This window comes from Anas platyrhynchos, chromosome 27 (genome assembly GCF_047663525.1).
Source record: "Anas platyrhynchos isolate ZD024472 breed Pekin duck chromosome 27, IASCAAS_PekinDuck_T2T, whole genome shotgun sequence".
Classification (NCBI taxonomy): domain Eukaryota; kingdom Metazoa; phylum Chordata; class Aves; order Anseriformes; family Anatidae; genus Anas; species Anas platyrhynchos.
In genome coordinates this window covers 6350267-6368430 of record NC_092613.1, presented here as the reverse complement: position 1 = coordinate 6368430, position 18164 = coordinate 6350267, and the positions used below count along the sequence as shown (strand labels likewise).

General features: G+C 49.8%; 1 protein-coding gene across 2 annotated transcripts in view; it reads right to left on the bottom strand.

The window, feature by feature from the left end:
* PKP1 (plakophilin 1) overlaps positions 1-17257 on the bottom strand; it is a 42587-nt gene extending 25330 nt beyond the window's left edge. The window contains exons 1-3 of one of the 2 annotated variants that reach the window (XM_005013709.6): positions 16808-17257; positions 10243-10343; positions 1161-1585 (exon numbers count right to left, since the gene is read on the bottom strand). In XM_005013709.6, the coding sequence (XP_005013766.1) occupies positions 1161-1585; positions 10243-10343; positions 16808-17009 (728 nt within the window). In that variant the 5' untranslated portion in view covers positions 17010-17257. Of the gene's footprint in view, positions 1-1160; positions 1586-1678; positions 1786-10242; positions 10344-16807 lie in introns of those variants that run through there. The other variant, XM_013094074.5, reaches the window with a different exon arrangement.
* Positions 17258-18164: the final 907 nt, after the last annotated feature.

Here is an 18164-nt window from a genome sequence, read left to right as displayed (position 1 = left end):
CATCTGGGGTGGCGCAGAGCAAGCCCTGTTTGCCAGTGATGCAGCAATGGTTATGCAGCAGCCCCTGAGAACACCTATGGGAGATGCAGACCCTCTTTCCCTAGCCCAATAAAGCATCACAACCTTGAACAAGATATTTTCCAAGACTACTTAAGCACTGGAATATGTTTTATGCTCCAAAGTTGGAGGCAGTGTGGCTCTCAATATCAGGGGAGCTTTCAATAAACATCACTGCAATGCTATCAAAATCCCACTGATTTTTTTTTATTTGGAAAGTTGGGTGTTTAGTTAGTTTGTTTTTTGGTGCTTGTTGCTGTTGCTTGTTTTGTTGGGTTTATTTTGGGATGAAAGCTCTGCTGCATTGTACAGAAATATCAGCTTGGTGGTGTCTGAACTCACTGATGTATTTTACATGCCCTACTGTTGTAGGAAACATTTGCAAGAAGTGACCTGGTGCTAACTGAGAGGATTGGGACAATCCTCTCAGTTAAGGACAATCCTCTGTAATTCCCGGCCCAATGGAGCTGAATGCTCTGGACAGGAAGGAAGTGAACAGCTTCCATTCTTTCCTGGCCAGGTAAATAATTCCAATTAGGAATCAGTTAGGAATCAGTTTCTGACTCATTTTTTTTTTGGAACCTAAATCAGACCTTCTGGGGGAATGAAGCAAGGACTGGGTGGAAAGCCAGCAGGGTGAATACAACTGCTCACCAGGTTCTCAGCTCTGCTCTGAGTCAGACCCTCAGGAACCAGCTCCTTAGCTTTAGTTGTTTTTTTTTTTTTCAGGTTGGTTTTCTGCCAAAGCAGAGCAGCGTGACACCCAAAGTGCACATCAGCATTTTCGCTCTTCACATCCCCACCCTCATCTTGCAAAGGAGCTGTCGGCCAATACCACCACCGAGACACCATCATCTTGTCCAGCATCCCACAGCTGCAGCAGAGACATTCACACTGAGCCAACCACACTGCTTTCCCTCCATAATCCACAAAGAGAAATAAGCCCTTGGAGCGTGACTCATCTGACCCACTTTAGACGCCACTGCAGGATGCGATTAAGCATGGTGACCAGCTCCGCAGTGGCTGTAAAGCAGCTCAGACGGACAGACCTCCAAAGGAGAAGTCAGCATTTACTCGGGTTCATCCCATGGCAGCAGACTTACCTGGAGCTGGAATGAGTCTGTCCATAAACCACCTCCTGCTTGCCGCTCATCACCGGCTGGGCATAGACCACATCGGGCTTGTTGCTGGAGGGGCAGGAGAGGGCCCGTGCTGGCATTTTTTTACTTGTCCTGGTAGTTCCTTGCTGGGTGCTACAGCTGCTGTAGATGCTCTGGCGGTTCAAGGTCGCCTTGTGCTCTGCCCGGCCCCCGACCTGACTCTTCCTCAGCGTGCCCCGGGGTGGTTCGCAGTAGAGGTCGGGCTCGCTCCGGCTGCTCTTGATGTTCTGCACAAAGCAGTAGTCGCTGCCGGCCCTGGTGGGGCTGCAGACGGCCTTGCTGTAGTGCTTGCTGCCCCAGCCCTCCATCTGGCTGTACGAGCTGTAGCGCCGGTTCTCCACGTCCCGCTTCAGGGTCCCGTTGTACAGCTGATCAACAAGAGGGGAGACAACAAAAATCAGGAAAGGTTGAGATGGAGATCACCATTGCCAAGCCCTTTCATGCATGGGTATAGCGGCTACCAAATTTGTTTGCTTCTCTGGTATTTTTGTGGCCCAATCTCCTGGTCTTTGCTGCGTGAGCCTGGAAGGAAGACCAGAACCAGCCTCCTTTCACAGATCCACTAATATATTGCACCTGAGCTGACTGATTTTAAGTGCCAACTCCTTGAGGATCTGAATCCCATTCTGCATACTTCATTCTCATCACAGGTGTTTATTTGCCAAGCAGAGCACAAACATCAAAATGTTTGGGAGTTCAGCCCACCTGCAGCCCTTAGAAGGATGCCAAACCCTCCCTTGAAATCTGGGGACTCAGTCACTGGGATGTGGCATCCAAAAACTTGGTATCAGAGGTGAAAGCTCAAACATGACCCTGCCACGAGAGCAAATGCCTTGTTTTCAACACATGGGGTTTAACCCAACTCGTAAGCACAGGAAAGGTCACATCCCATCTCTTGCCATCACAGAATGCTGAGCCATTCTGACCTTCCAGCACTGCCTGCACTTATTTTTCATTTCCTTATGGTATTTTGTTCCTCTTTCACCTGTGAAATCCTTAGAAAGAGACTAAAGGGAGTGAGAAAGTGGTAAGAAGGGATTTTTGAATCTCATTGTGCCAAGAGAGCAGTGGGACAATGAATATCTGCTTATGAATTACAAGGTGTGTTGTGTCAGCTTGTACAACAGCTTTGAGAACAATGCGGGATGTGATGTAAGAAATGACAAGACTAAGCCAGGAAATTAAGAAAGAAGGAAAGAAAGGGGACAAGACAGTAGAAATCCCACTGCAATTAGTCAAAACAAATGATAGCTTTAGTTGTCCTGCTGTCAGTTTGAAATGTCTCCACCACTTCACCAAAAGTACTCCAGATTTTCCCCAAGTACACCAGGACTGGATCCAATATTCTCTTGCAATGCTAAAGCTTCTGGATGTCAGTCCTGTGATACAAGTTACAAAGGTGTGTGTTCCAGAAAGGTAAAAAAATAAAGCTATTTTAGTGCTGTTTGCCCCATTTTGCCCAAGTTTTTCCATTGTATCCCTCTGCACCCTGACAAGCACATCTCCAAGAAACAGAACAAAGAGGCATAAAAAAAACTAAAGGATAAAGATGGTGACAGAGATCTTCTCCTGAAGGCTTAGCTCATCTCTGGGAAAAGCTAGTCTGTGGTCTCTTCTTGGGCTGATGGCTTTTTTCCTCACTGAGTTTAAGCAGATGCACTTTGGATACCTCTTTTTGCAACAGCTGCCCAAGGGTCCCTTGGGCTGGGAGAGAAAAGTCAAACACTGACACCTTGGTATTTTCATGGAAATTCATGGCACAAGGTGTGAAAAGCCTGTGCCTAGTGCAATAATCCTGTGCCTATCTAAATATATATATATACATACATATATAAATTTATTTCTAACCTAGAAAAAAAGGTTAACCATGCAAAAAAGAACTTGGTGTCCTATGCAGAATCACCCTAATCCTGCTGCTCTGCCCCACTTCATCCCAGCCCTGAGCACACTCAGCATCATTTCTGCCTCCAACACTCTGCAGAATTGTCATTATGCTAATTAATTAAGCCAAATAATTCCATTAACAAACTGATCTTCAGGAATGCAGTGAATCCTCTCTGCTGCGTCCCAGAGACTTGCACAAGTAACGGCTGAAAACTCAGAGCGGGTTGCGCAGCAGGCATGGTGTCAGGATAAGAAGGAACACTTCAGTCCGGTTACACTGGACCCAGATTGCTCTGCCACTTGAGCACAAGTCAGAAGTCGTTTTGATACTTTCATTCTGCAGGTTTGCATCTAAACAGGTGAATTGCTGCGAGGGGAGAAAATTCTCTTTGCACTTACTCCAGAGGACACAGAAAAAACCTGTTAGTACTGCAGCACGGAAGATAACAGGTTTGGTGCATCCTGCAGAGCTCCCAGGGATTTGGAAAAAGAATTTGCATGCGATAAGAAGAGCAAGGACGAGGCTCATGGGCAAGCACGGTGAGTCTTGGGGGCTCCTGCAGCAGTGGTGCAGGCCCACTGAAAATTTCATGGTGGCCACACTGCAGAGGTGCTCTCCATCCCAGTTTTGCTTTGGCCAGAGCACACAAGAATGCCAAAATGACTTTCAGAAAACCACGGGGTACCGCTGGGGATGAATACATCCTTCCAAGGCTGATAAAATCTTCATTTTTTTCTTCATTTTCCTGGCTACTTGCTCAGAAACTCTCAGGACAGCGAGGGACGGGGAGGTGCAGGGTGGCCTTTGGTGGCTCACGGAGCGGGGAACCCACTCTCAGGGCTCAGGGCTCGCAGGACAGAGCAGCAGCCTGTTAGATGGGAGCCCTGTCACCGTGCTTTATGAGTCAGTGTAAACTGGGATTATTTCGTAGGGCTGTCAGAAGCTTGGCAGAGCCATGGAGCCCCTGGGCATTTGCTGAAGCCAATTCAGCTAACTGTGGAAGAGCTGGCTTGTTATTTAGCTAAAGCTATTGTTTGCTTTCCAGTGCACTCACATGGGATATCTGCCAGCAGAGCGGGCGAGGGAAGGTGTGAGTGCGTCCGTGTTTATAGGTGGGAATTATCAATTCTGTATTTCCTGCTGCGTTTTATAGTGGCACACAGCATTGTTCTCCTCCTTGCCAGCCCTGGGAAGGGTGAAGCAAAGCGACCGCCTGTTTGGAAAGTCTCCTTTCTGCAACACAGGGAGCCCTGAGCGGCAAGTCGGTGCAGGCCCTGGCAGGGCGGGGAGGCCTTTTGCAAACTCATGGGAAAATAGTTCCCGTGTGATGTGAAGCTCATTACCAAAGTCAGTGCATGACTTTTATTGCTGATGCTACCAGATGCTTGGCTGAGCCCATTTTAATCTCTTTCAAGTGGCACGGACCTAATTGGTATCTTAGAATTCCTCTTTGCAACAGGAGCCTGCACCAAAGCCTCCAAATCGATGAGGAGCCTCCTGCCAGCTTCAGCGGATTTCAGATCTGTGTGCCAAATGGTCCCCACAAATCCCCACACCAACGTAGCTGACCCGATCGCTTCTTGATCTCGGCAAAGGGCCACGTCCGTGCCTTAAGAGAGGCTTTTTTGGACTAAGACCCACATCCCCACGCCAGAGACCTTCACTGCTAACAGTGGAGGCGATGCCATTTCACGGTCTGTGGTCTGAAGAGCCACTTGACAACCATCTCCTAATTTTTGCTGATGCCATTATGTGTGTAGGGCGAGCTCGCCCTCTGCAGAATGGCATTAGTGAAAGGAAATAATCAATCTCTCACCTTCAAACCTCATAAACCGCCCAGATTTCCTAACACCTTGACTTGCATCTGCCCACTGCTTGTGGGTGTTTGCACGGGGGAGGCGGGCCAGGTCCACACCTCCACCCTTTAGAAATGCTGGAAAAGACCAGGAATTCCCTCAAAGCAGGGTGGAGGCAGAAAGCAGTGATTCCCTCTGTCCTACAAGATCTGGAAATCATTTCAGAAGAGTGGTGGCTGTCACCGAGCCTTCTCCCATGGGACCTGGGAGGTCAGGGCAGCTCTCCAGGACTCTCCTGGGATGCAGGATGCTGCTCACGTGCAGCATCCCAAACGTTAGCCTGAACTTTTCCTCCCTACTCTGAAACGAGTCTGTACATTTGAGGCCAAGCCTTGGGAGCCGTTCATTCATATTAAAAAAAGGAGGGGAGGCACGGGGAGGAAAGGAAGTGAAGATGAGCCCTGATAGCACGCAGGTGCTCTTATCAGGCCCAAAGACTAAGTGCTTCCCTTCACTGGCAGCAGCAAAGAAATGCCTTCAAATTAATAAGCGCTTTGGAGCACCAGCTCTCAGTCTGAGATGAATGCCCACTTAAGGAGCATTAACTGTGACACCCAGTGCTCACACCAGACAGGTAAATAAATAAATGTCTCTCGCCTCTTGTTCCAACCGGGAGAAAAATGGTGCCAGAGAGAAAGTCAAAATGGCTTTATTTCAGTCGTTGACTATGGGTCCTTTTCTGACTTTTCTTCCAGAAAATCTTCTGTATAAGAGGCAAAGGCCCTCTCCTCTGGAGCACAGAGGAAGGCACTGACTTGCTCGGTGCAGAATTGTGCTCGGATCCCTGCTGCGCGTCCTGGTCAGAGGCCCTCCCAGATAACTGGGTGTTTCTGACTTCTGCATCTAAGGACGCGATCAGTTCATTACCTAGCTCTAATTTTTTCCCTTGCAATTTGTTTGTTTCTAGAGTAGCAGACAGAGAGAAGTAAAGGACTCCGAATAAACACGTCAAGAGCAGGTTTCTCCCAGGCTGCAGGGCAAAGCACAGGCAATGCAGCATGACAGCGTCCCACCCTGAATGATGGGTGGGGAAAACTCTTGATGCTACTTGCGAAATGCTTTCACTGCTGCCTGCTACGCACTCCAGTGCAGGGAGAAAAATTGCAAAACCAGCAAATGCATTGTTATTCCATTTTTGAAACATTTTTCTCCACCTCTCCTGGATGCTGCCGTCCCATCTGTCTTTTCATCTGCTTCTTTATGCAGAAGATGGTTTGGTTTGTTCTGGCTAGGGAAGGTAACATCCAACTATTCCAAAGCATAAAGCCTCTTGGGAAACATCACAGGGAGACCAGGATCTGACCAAGCAGTGATGTGCAGCAACTATAAAGCCTTGATAAATCCTTTGATAAGCTTGCCTAACTCCCTCCTTCTTTTTTTTTTCTTAAAAAACAAAAACAAAAACAAAAAAAAAAAAACTTGAACGTGTCCTCAAGTAAATGACAAATTTTATCCTGAAATTCTTACAGGACAAAACTACTGCTCACGCAGACACTGCTCATGCAGACAACACATTTAGGAGAGAAAATTCTGCAACTTTCTCCCAGATAAATTTGCTTAGGAATCTGCATACCGTCTCTTGTGCCATGGGATCACCAAAATGCATGCCTGGCATTGGTATCACAGCAGATGTGATTGCTGCAGAAACCAAGCTGGGTGCACCAGTGCAGCGCTGAGCCTGGTGGTGGCTGAGGGCAGCAGAGCCCTGGTGGCCCAGTAGCCACTGGTCCCCAGCTGTTCTGCATCAGGAGCTTCTCTTAACTGCTTCAACAGCAGCAGAGATGCGAAATGTTCCTCGGGTTGGGAGCTGAGCTGCTCCCAGAGATGTAACCCACAACTTAACATCGTCAGCACGGTGACAAACGTCCCTACAGGTCTTCCGAGCTCAACAGCACCTGGCTCAAACTAACCATGACCGGTGGCCGAATGCAGAGAGGTTTGCAGCCCACCATTTGCTGCATCCCACCGTGGTCTCCGTGTGGAAGGGGCAGGGGACTTCAGCCCTGCAGGCTGCATGTGAGACAAGGGAATGGTGCAGCCATGGGCTGGGGTCCTGCTGTGCTGCCCCCAGGGGCAGGGAGGAGTGAATCCCTCTGGAGCAGTCCCACTGACTTCTCTGTTGCCTACACCGCTAGCAATTACTCATTACAAAGCTACTTACAGTGATGCTATGAACAAGGCACTCTGCAGTGGGATTAATCAGAAAATAATGTTTAATAATGGGTAAGGTCAAAGGTTTTACCCAGAACTGCTGACCGATCCAGAGAGAGCTGACAACAGCAATTTTAGGAAGCCCTTTGTATAATTTCTTTTGCTCTAATATTTGAACACCAGTATCTCATAAGGTTGGGAAAAAAACTCAGAAGCAAAAGCTTGAGATTTCCAGTAAGATACAAAACCAGACAAAAGGAGTAAGTCAGGGATAATAATTTTTAAGAGCTGCGGGTGGGACAGGGCAGATGACATGCCTCCTTGCTGTGTCATTTACAGCCACTGATAAAGGCAGTTTGAGCTGCAGGTGCTGTGAAGCAGTGACATGCACATGGATTGCCTATGACATTCTTTAAATTTCAGAAGCATTAAGAGTAAGCAATTTTCCTGGCCCTCTACCGGGTCACTGCCCTGAAATGTCTGAATTTGCTTGTGCATCTCAAAGGCCTTTGGGACTTCACGGAAACATCATAGCACCAGGAGAGAAGTCCAGCAACCTTTTCTTCAAAAAACAGATTTGCTTTATCTTCTTTTCCCTGTCTTACAATCCGGGAATTACAGAAAAGAAATATTTCTCAGAATGCCTAGAACCTGCATGGATTTCAAGTTCAAATAAAGGCAACCCAAGCTGGAGGCTGGTACTGGATGTGTGTAAACCCTTAACACACTTCTGGAAGAAGCACAACAGAGGAGGTTCCTCGGTGCGGCTGGGGAGCCTGATGTCTGTTAGGCTTGTTAGGCAGATTTAGGCTGGAGGTTATAAGTTCCAGCGTGCCAATGGCACTTGGGACTCATCGCCCCTGAGTGCAGCTGTCTGCCTGGCAGGTGGCTGCTCCGACCCGGCTCCCGGTGGCAGGAGCTCGGCATCCAGAGGGGCTGATTCATCCTGACCTGACAGATCTCCCCGATAGAGGAGATGAATCACCTCCTCGTACCTCTCTCTTTGTTGGCTATGGGAGGAGTCTAGACAACTTGTTAGGACAAAATGGCTGATTTTCAGATAGACGAAGTTTTGTAACACTCATTTCACTGTGAATCCTTCATGAATCCCAGTCCCATTTTCTAAAGTAGCCCAGGTCCTGAAGAGGTTTACCAAAAATTTCCGGAATGCAAGGCTGGTAAGACACTTTAGGCTCGGAGAAAGGCCTTCCCCACCATAAATGCAGGAGAGCCTTTCAGAGAAAAGCCATGAGCTGTACAAGTCTGTGGTGAACCAGAAGTGACTGAACTGCTCCGTGCAGTGTCCTCTGTGGTGTCCAGCAGAGGCATCTATTAGACCTTCATAATCCTCATACAAGCCAACACAGCAACATCAGTGCTGGACTGAAATCCCCGGCAGCCAGCTGGCATTTCTAACCAGTCTGCATTTGTCCTGCTGCTCTAATGGTTGGGAAGGAGACCAGGAATTAACAAAATTAAACAACAGCACTGACACCAGCAGCACTGACCGCAGTGCCATGCTGCCAGTGCTGAAGCATGAGCAACTGCAGAGCCACAGCTTCGTTCCTCTCTCCTTAACAAAAGACCAGCCAGAAACCACCAGATAGCAGGAACAGAACAGTTTTGCTTAGACAAAGCACAACACACTTCTTTCAGGAGCCACAACAGATAAACAGCAATAAATCATGGAAACAAATCAGCACAACCATGAAGCTCAGGGGTTCCAGCTCTGGCTCAGGATGCCCCTCAGCTACAAAATGCTGGGGGCCAGGAAAACACTCTGGGAAGCACCACTGCCTCCTTCCCATGCTTAGACCCTTCTGCAGGGGTCCATCCCCACCCTTGAGATGGAAACAGGATGCTCAGCTAGGCGGACCCCCCGCTCTGACCCATCACTGCTATTCGTTTGGCCTTACACCAGGCAGAAATATCACTGTCTGGCATTTAAACAGCTCAGCAAAAGACTTTGAAACAGACAGACAGTTGACGTTGAGTTGACAGACAGTGTAAATAAAAATTTCAAAGACATGCCCTTGCTCCCAGCCCACCTACTGAACATGCAGCAAGCATCAAACCTAGCAAGTGACGTTATCGCTGCCTTGAGGAAAGCATGCTACACCATGGCCATTAAAAGAGACGACAGATGAATCTTTCTGAAGCTGAGGAATGCAGGTGCTGTGAACAGGCAGAGGATCTGGCAGCTAACAGGAAAAGCTTCACTCCTCTGTCTCTGTGCTTGAAGCCAACATAAGCACCTTTCCTGGTTCAAACCTTTGAAGGTTGACAGGGAGCTGCCTTACAGTCCCGCAGCTGTTGAAAGGAGCCCTTTTTTTTTTTTCCTGTATTCAAATCCCAGATCTGTGAACTGCGCTTTTTACTTTATAGCTGATGAAAACCAAGGAAGAACAGAATACAGGTCCTAGGTGGAGGGGGAACACAAGCACACGCAGTCCCGGTAGACTTTGGAGTGGTTTGGAGTGCTTCCCAGTGCACCAGGAGTCTGTCACCAAGGCCATTCTGCAGCATGTGTTTGCTCAGATTGCACAAAGACAAGTACAATCTTACAAGTGCTTTTTCTGGCAATCTGTAATATAATATTTTCAGAAGTGGGAGAAGTGAAACACCTTTTTTCTAAGTTCAGAGAGTATCTAAAAAGAGACTGAAGTAGCATTTAGGTGGGAACAGCAAATGATGCAAATTCCCTGATGATCCCCAGCCAACTGCTTTGATTTTGTTCACATAATATTTGGTGCATGGAAATAAAATGGCAATTGTTCCACGTGAGCAATGGATGTGCTCCAAGCTTTAACTGAGGTGGACCAATCTGAAGCTATGACCTTCAGACAGCTTGTGTTGTTGGGATACTAATCCACAAGACCAAATTAAATCTTGTTCACAGTGAAATCGCCAGCCACATATAACATCAACATAAGGTCCTTGTTGCCCCTTGATTCCAACTCCTGATCCTCTCCCACAGCATTGAGTTACTTGCTAAAATAGCCATGCACAATCTCTCTCCAGCAAATTTCCAAAGTGCTGTGACCTTGCCACTTGACTTCTCCTGATAGAGGTTGCTTTCTGTGCAGGTTACCCCAAGAGCATGCCACAGTTCCCAGATAAAAGAGTAGCTTACCGGATACCCCCAGTTGCTGTTTCCTGTTTGGGTTTTGGCGTAATAGCTGCCTCGGGATGTCCCATAGCCATAACCATCAGCTATACAGTCATACATGGAACCTGTAAATGGAAAAAGCACTGTCAGTAGGAGAAAGTGGTCCCAGAGCACTTTTTTTTTTTTTTTTTTTTTTTTTTTTTCCAGTGAATTTACATCCTTTCAAATTGCCAGCAAAGAATAACAGAGTTAGAAAACTTAACAGGGATGTAGGAAAGAAAGTCAGTAAGTCATGCTCTTGCCATTGCAGGCAACTCGAAGATATTTATCCAGAAGAGCCCCTAGAAACTCCAGCCCACAGACCGTGAGCAACACCCGAAGGTCTTCAGTACACAAGACCATAATAAAAAAATAAAAATAGTGCCATAAAATCCACAAGTGGACAAGAGCAGACTGGGCCAAAGACTTGGCTGATATCTTGCGTCTTTGTTATATGTGAGGAATGGGGTGAGATTTTGTGCCACTCAAGAAGCTCTGGAGCTTCTGGAAGCTCTGAACCTGAAACTCATCTCCTTTACTCTGACTTGGAGGTAACTAAAATTCACCTCTTCTCTGAAGGTAAAGCCCACCCCAACCCTTTTGACGGTCTGTCTGGGGTGAAATGCTTTCCTGGTCTGAAGACTAATAATGAGATCCACACGAACAGTGTGAGCAAGGCTTGCTAAATTCAGTAAGTTGTAAATAACAAATGTGATTGGTAAATGATGATCACACACCTGAGGATCTAAAATAGTCAAGCACTAAAAAAACAAAATAGCATTGCCTTTAATTTCCATCACCAGTCTCTGAAAGATCACTCTGTTTATACTTTGTTTTCCTGAAAATGTATGAAGTTCCATCATTATGAACACAGGGCTGCTTGAATCACTATGACAAAAATAATAATAATAAAAAAAATACAAACAAACAAACAGAAAAGAACAACTCATTCTCTTTCCAAGCTGCAGTTCCCTGAACACCCTTCAGATGGTCCAAAAGAGTTTAAGGTCATTTAAATTTCATTTTCAAAAGTGCTCAATAATTGTGGCATCCCAAGTCCCGTTACGAGGAAGTGCAAACCCTACACCCCAATTAACTTCCAGGGAGAGCTCTGAATGTCTAACAAACTACAAAATCAGGACTTACCTGTCTCAAGTTATGCACCTAAACTGGTGGGTAATGTCAGAAATATCCTAATCTCTGATGGTTTGATAAGACTCATCTCTTAGATAAACTGGATAAACTCTACCACAAAGGCCCCGAAGCCACTCAGGTCTTCTACAGCCACCGATCCTTGGAATATGTCTCATTTATTGCCTTGCCTGAGGCATCCAGAACCTGTTATGGTGATTTGGTACGTGGCTAAAAATTCTTGCATTTTCTCAGGAAGATCGTCCCCATAGATGCAGTATAAGTAATGAGATTTTCTTTCTATTGTCAACGAGAGAGGAGCAGCACTGCACAGATGGCAGCATCTGCAGAACACCACTGAATGCAGAACAAGCAACAGCAGGGAGGGTTCACAAACATATGCTTGTGCAGAAAACTACAGGATCTCGTTTTCCATAAAATGTATAGGCTCGGTGAGCATTGTTCCAAGATGCCTATTAATATTTCTCCAGCACTGATTGCTTCATATACATTAAGCTTCACAGGACTTGTGTTTAAGGGTGAAGGCAATAGCCATCGACCCGAGAAGGGAGGTACAATTCAGGGGCAGAATTCACCTACTGCTTACCTACCCCATAGTTTGCCATGAACCTCCAGATGTTACTACTGGGCTGCAGCAGAAGCAAGGCAGGGCTTGAGATGATAAGTTTGTGCCAGGTGATACGCATTCTGAGTGCAATCCCATAACAGTTTCCTGGGAACTACTTCTCACAATCATTCTCTAGTTCTGTGCAAACAGAATGTGTCTGCAGGCGGGAATTTCCTGACGCTGTTTGTGAGTCAACAGCACCCTTAAATGGAAGAAAGTGTTTTTGGGTGTGACTCACGGGTTAACCTGACCAGTCCCCCCGGGACCATGCTTTTCTTCTCAGCATCTATTCCTGTCAAGCACAGCACTAAAGACTTGGGGGTTGAGCAAGGAAATGCCAAAAATGAACCAGTTCAGGCACATGTAATTTTCCTTGTAAAGTCACCATTCAGTGGACAAATTCAAGAGGCCGGGAGTTTCACGCAGGTCTATGTTCTTTGGTTGCTGAAGAGTAGACTTCACTTCCAAGAACTTGCACACAAGAGGTTGTAAATATATAATTATACAAAGCCTCAAACGTTCAAGGCATTTTGAAGCTGCCTTGCTGGTTGGAGAAGGTGCTCCTGCCACCCCAGCACCGTGCTCTGCTGCTTGGAGAGCTCAGTATGAAGGCCAGGAGGAACCTGTGGATTTTATGATGGAGGCGGCTGAAGAAAACATCAGCTTTGTTTTGTCCTGTAAGTTTACACAGCTCTCTGCCTGACTCATCCTGAGAGGCAGCTTGGCTGTGTACAACCACCCCTAGGGGAGAGGAGGATATTCTGCTGTTCAGCCACCGCACGGGTAAAGACCATACAGGATGGCCACAGCTCCGTCTGAGACCCTGGGGTAAAACAGACTGTCTCCATAAATTAAACTAAAGTAAACTATACTAAAACAAACAAAACAAAACAAAACAAAACATAAAAAAATCACTTTGGCAGGGGCTAGACTTGCTCACTGGGGCAATGATGAAGTTCCTGACGCTGTTTCCTAGCTATGCCTGAGTCCCATTTGTTGGCGTCCAAGCTGCTGCTTAGCTCTCTGAAGCACCCACTTGCACTTGCACAGGCACAGAGCCGATTAAAACTGCATCAGTGGTAAATACCAGGTGGGATAGAGGCAGAAAAATCATGGAAGAGACTCGCTCACGGAAGCACAGCCTCCCAGCTGTCTGAGGGCTGCTCAGGCTCTGGCTGGGCTGTCAAAGGGACCCCTCTCCCACCCCCGAATTGCCATTGCCCCACAGCATTTCCTTCAAAACTTGGTCAATCTAAATCCCATTAACTTCGTTGGGAAAGCTCACGACTGTAAAAGCTAAGTACAACAGATAAGGATTGCAAAAGCTTTTGCTTAATCGCTGCGAGCACCACTACATGCCAGCCTTCCCCTCCTCCTCCTCCTCCTCTCTCTGTTATCAATCCTCTGTTATCAATCATTGCAGAGCAAAGTAAGAGCTGATATAACACAATATGCCTGAGCTTTATGTCCCTCTTCATCAGTGATTTACATTCTTCAAAGACAACTTTACAGCCCTTAAAGCTAGGAGGCTGATGGCAGGAAGAGTTATGTCACAAGTGCCATTTTTCAAGCACGACAGTAGAAGACTCCAGCTGGACACAGAAAGCTAACAGGGAGTTTTGTGGCAATGGAGGCATATTAATAAATATTAATCTGTGGCAGGGAAAGGCAAGACAAGAACCCGTCACCGGTAGCGCAGGCTAGACAAGTCAAATAATAAACCATGCACAGCCTTAAAACAATGCGGATGATTAAACATAGGAAAAAAGTAGTAAGAGGAGAGGACCTGTGGGAAGCCCAAAGCAGGATGCCTGCTAGGAGAGAAGTGTTGGTGGAATCCCAGCAGCTGAGAGCTGTGCAGGGATGACCAGGCTGCATTTCTGCCTCCTGGCCTCTGAGCAGAGGGGCCGTTCCTTCCTATACTCAATAACCTGAAAGGTTTGTGGAGGAGCTTTCAGTGACCCATCTCCTGCTAGGGGAACGTTACAGAAGTCAAAACATCGACTGTCTGCAATGCCCTCCGTGCACATCAGAGTAATTCCCCCATTAGGTGTTGGTGGGGCTTCCCTCGACCACAGCCAGCCTCTGCCTCGCGGCTCAGCCACGACACCGGTGGATACGACACTCAGTCTGGGTTTCCTCAGAGCCCTGCCAGCCCATGACGAGGCACTGGCAAAGCTTTTCTTTAGCCAGAGGACCTGGGAGATCAGTGCTGATGGCCAGGAGGAACTGGTTCAGCTCGGCCTTTCCTCCTGCCACTGCTCCACGTCTTGTGCATGACACCAGGATCTTCAGACAGCGGCCTCACTGCCTTGACCTGCTGCACTCCAGTTAACCAACTGATTTTTGGTAGGTGTCGAGGACATTGAGGGAACATCTACTCCCTTTAAAAAGACACAGTTATGGTTCACTAGTCCCATCCCTGCTGCGTGCAGGTGGGCTACATGCTCATGTCCCCAGCCTACGTACACGGGTGCAGGCACTTGGGATGCTGGGGAAAGCTCTGCTCTGCCCTTCAGCTCCTGCTCAAGCCAGGTATCAACATGCAGGGACTGACAGCTGGACCTGGGTCAATACAGAAGGAACAAGGCTCGAACATTTATCAAGGGGCTTTAAAACTTCCCCAGCTTGAGGAGCATCTCAGAGAAACAGATGTCCACCCAGCGGCCCCTCAGCCTGTTTGCAGGAGACATTCACGCATCTCACTTGGTCTGCTCAGCTGCCCTCCTGACCAACAGCAGGAAAAATCAATATGAAGCAAAAAAACTGCCCCTTGGAATTTCAGCCTGACCCTCTCAGGCTCCCACCCAGGAGAAAAAATGAGGAATAAACAGGAACTCCTTGCCCTTCTGGGAGTCCCTCCAGCAATGCATGGAAGGAGCAGTTCCCAGGGCAAACCACCCGTGCCCATCAAAAAGGGGCACCAGGACCTCGGTGCTGCCCAGCCTCCCCACAGTGGGAACGGGGCAGCCTCAGCCCCATGTTGGGAGGCAGCTGCTGGGAGCTGGATGTGACTCAGCTTCCCTGGGACGCAGAAACCAGAGCTGCACATTTCCACGCAATTCCCATTCCCAGACATTCCCAAAAGTGTCTGGAGGAGGGGTTTAGCTTGAGCTTGTCGAGCGGAGACGGGCAGCTTGGGAATTTGCTTTTCTTTATTTCTTTCCCAGAGGTTTCACCTGGGCTCCTCTCCAAGCAGAATAATCCCCCTCTGCCTCCCTTCCTTCCTCCCCATGGGCAGCAGTGGGAGATGTCCCCCTGCCCGCTTCCCCTCGTATAACCACCTGCTGCTAAGGGAGGCTGGTGGTGCCCCAGTCCCCATCCAGAGCCTCTCGCCTCATCCTGGGCTGTATTTTGTTTGGTCAGGTCTGGCACCATAACACCGTAAGCAATAAACCCTCCTGAGGGAGGCGGGGATTTGCATCTCCCATCGCTGCCATTTTGGTGGCAGCAGAAAGCTCTCCTCTCCCCGTCCCCCACCCACCCGCAGGAGTCCATGTCCACAAATGTGCAAAAAAAGAGAGAGAAAGCAGAGGTTTTGGATCACACACATCTTTCCCATGAAGCTTCTCTATTCCCTCTATCGCAGCAATGACGATGCCCGCATCCAGGAGGGCTCCTGCGGGAGTGCCACCTCCGCTCCTTCCCAGCGCCTCTTGGCACACCAGCCCCAAACATGTCTGGACCGTGCCACCCCACTGGCACTGGAGTCTGCCTCCAGATCCAGCTCGGAAAAGCTGCCACCAAGTTGTAGTCCCCAAAAGAGCCATCAGAGACCAGCCCAGCTCACCCAGCTTCCCTGCAAACACCTCCACGCACACTGCGCTCCCCAGGCACGCTGAAGGATTCGGTCCCAGCCCCAGCAGCCCCCATCCCCCAGAGCCTCAGGCTTTGCTCTTCCCATTAAGCCCGGCCGGAGCAGCGAGCTCGCCACAGCTGCTGGTGAAAGCACCACCGAGAGCCAGGAGGTTTTGTGTTGTGGCTGCTGCGCCCATCTGGTTTTGCAGCTCCTGTATGGGGACAGCTGGGTTGCCCTCCAAGTCAGCTTTCGCCAGACGCAAGGACAGAGAAAAAAATAATTTGCCAAGCCTCAAACCAAAGAGGAAGGCATTCCTATAGGAAAACTAGAGCCGGGACTCAGCTGAGGGCTTGCACAAACTCTGTGCGTGGAGGTGGAGCAGCTGGATGCCTGCACCCCGCTCTACCCCACTGCAGAACGGAGGGGACTGCGAAGCATCCCCACTGTGCCGCTGCGGTAAGGCAGGGACACTTCTCATCCTCTCACCCCCTTCCTGCCACTCACACCGGGACATCCCCGAGGCTCAGCCTGCAAATGGGGGACACGTTGGGAGCTCTGGAGGCAAAGCCTGAGCTGCCAGAGCTCACGTCCATGCCCTGTGCGTAGCAGAGCTGCCTGCTCCCTGCCTGCCGCAGTGCTGCCAGCCCCACGGCGCGGTGGAGCCGCGATGCTGGTGGCTTTGGCTGCCTGCAGGAGGGGATGAGATTGGAGGAGAAGCCCTCCTAGGGGACACTTGTGGAGGAGAGGTTCACAAAGATTTTAGGCAGCTTTGAGGCCAGGGAGCAAACGGCTAGCAGCACGGCGCAGACACGTCCCAGAGCCCCGGGGATGGACTCGCTGCACCGGCGCCGTGCCCACACAAGAGACCCCGGCATCCCCTGTCCTGGATACCCTGTTATAGATGCAAACCGCTCTGACCCCACAAAAGCTCACAGCACCTGCACCGGTCCCAAAGGGGACCCCTTGGTGTCCACCACACGGTGGGGCGTTACCTCGGTTGGAGTGTCCCACGCTCGACGACACCGACGACTTCTGCTTCTGCCGCTTCACCGTCATCATCACTTGCTCTTGGACCCGCTGTTTCCCCGTGCCCTTGGTCTTCAGCTTGTGATCCGAGGGCAGGGCCAGCGTGGAGCTGGCCTGGTCTTGGAAGCACTCATATGCCAACGCTGTCTTCAGTGGAGAGTGAATCATGGCTGCACACCGCGGGGCTGGGGGGAGAGGGGGCTGCACTGCACCTGACCGCGCGCGACACGAGGCGACAGCGAACGCGTCTCGTTCTGGCGTTAATCTCCCGAGCCCCTCCTTGCCATACGTCCCCCGGCCGAGGGTGTCTCAGGGCTCCTGCTCCCGGCTCGGCTCCCTGCCGTGTGAGCAGGCACACCCTCTGCCAGACTGGATATACAGCCCTGCCTGCACACACCCACGCGCTCCCCGCCGCCGCTCGCTCGCGGCCCCCGCGCCGCCGCTGCAGGGCACGCGGCTCTGCTGCCCTGGTCCCAGCTCTGCCCCAAACTGGGGGGGGAGTCCCAGCAGGGAGAGGGGAAGGGTGGGAAGGGGGTTGGGGGTGGGCATTGGGCACTGCTGCGCCCCCTCGCAACGGGGCCATGGATATGGGGCTGTGCGTCTCGCTAGGAAACGGTGCTCATAGGCTGGAGGAGCTCCCGTGCAGCCCGCTCAACTTGTTTTGTGTTATTTCTCTTGGTTTAAGATGGATCGAAATGGTGTCCCAGTGCCAAGAGCCTGGGGACAGCCCTGTTAGCAAGAGGCAGCGTTGCACACACCATGGGTCAGTGGCACAACGCTGCCCACCATGCCCGGTCCCTAGGGGTCCAGCCACCACCCTGGCCCCGTGGAGATGCTCCCATCTCCCTCTGTCCAACTCTCCCTGTGCAAAAACTTCCTCTGCCTGCACAGGTCGTGGACCCTTTGGCAGCAGCAGTATAAAATCCGAGTATAAATCAGGACAGGCACCCGGCAAAGCTTTGGGGCAATCTCTGCAAGTGGCTTGGGGCAGCGGGGCAGAAGCGAGGACTTTTGGCAAGAAGACTGCAAGAGAACCTGGCTATGTGAGAAATCACACGCTGGGTTGTGACTCTGAAGGAGAGGTTTCTCTCTGCCAAGCCAGGCTGCAGAGGGTCCTTTGCAGAGAACCAGACCCCCTGGTGCTGGGAGACTCAGTTTCACAGCAAGTGCTGGCAAAGCTCCTGCCGAGCCACTAGAGGCTGATAGAGGAGGAGAGGCACAAACCCCTTCAGGAGGGAGGCCAAGGGGAGGGCGCCCTGGACAGAGGATCCCTGGGATCCCTTGTCACCAGGTCCTGGGCATGGGACAAGGACACATGGCTGG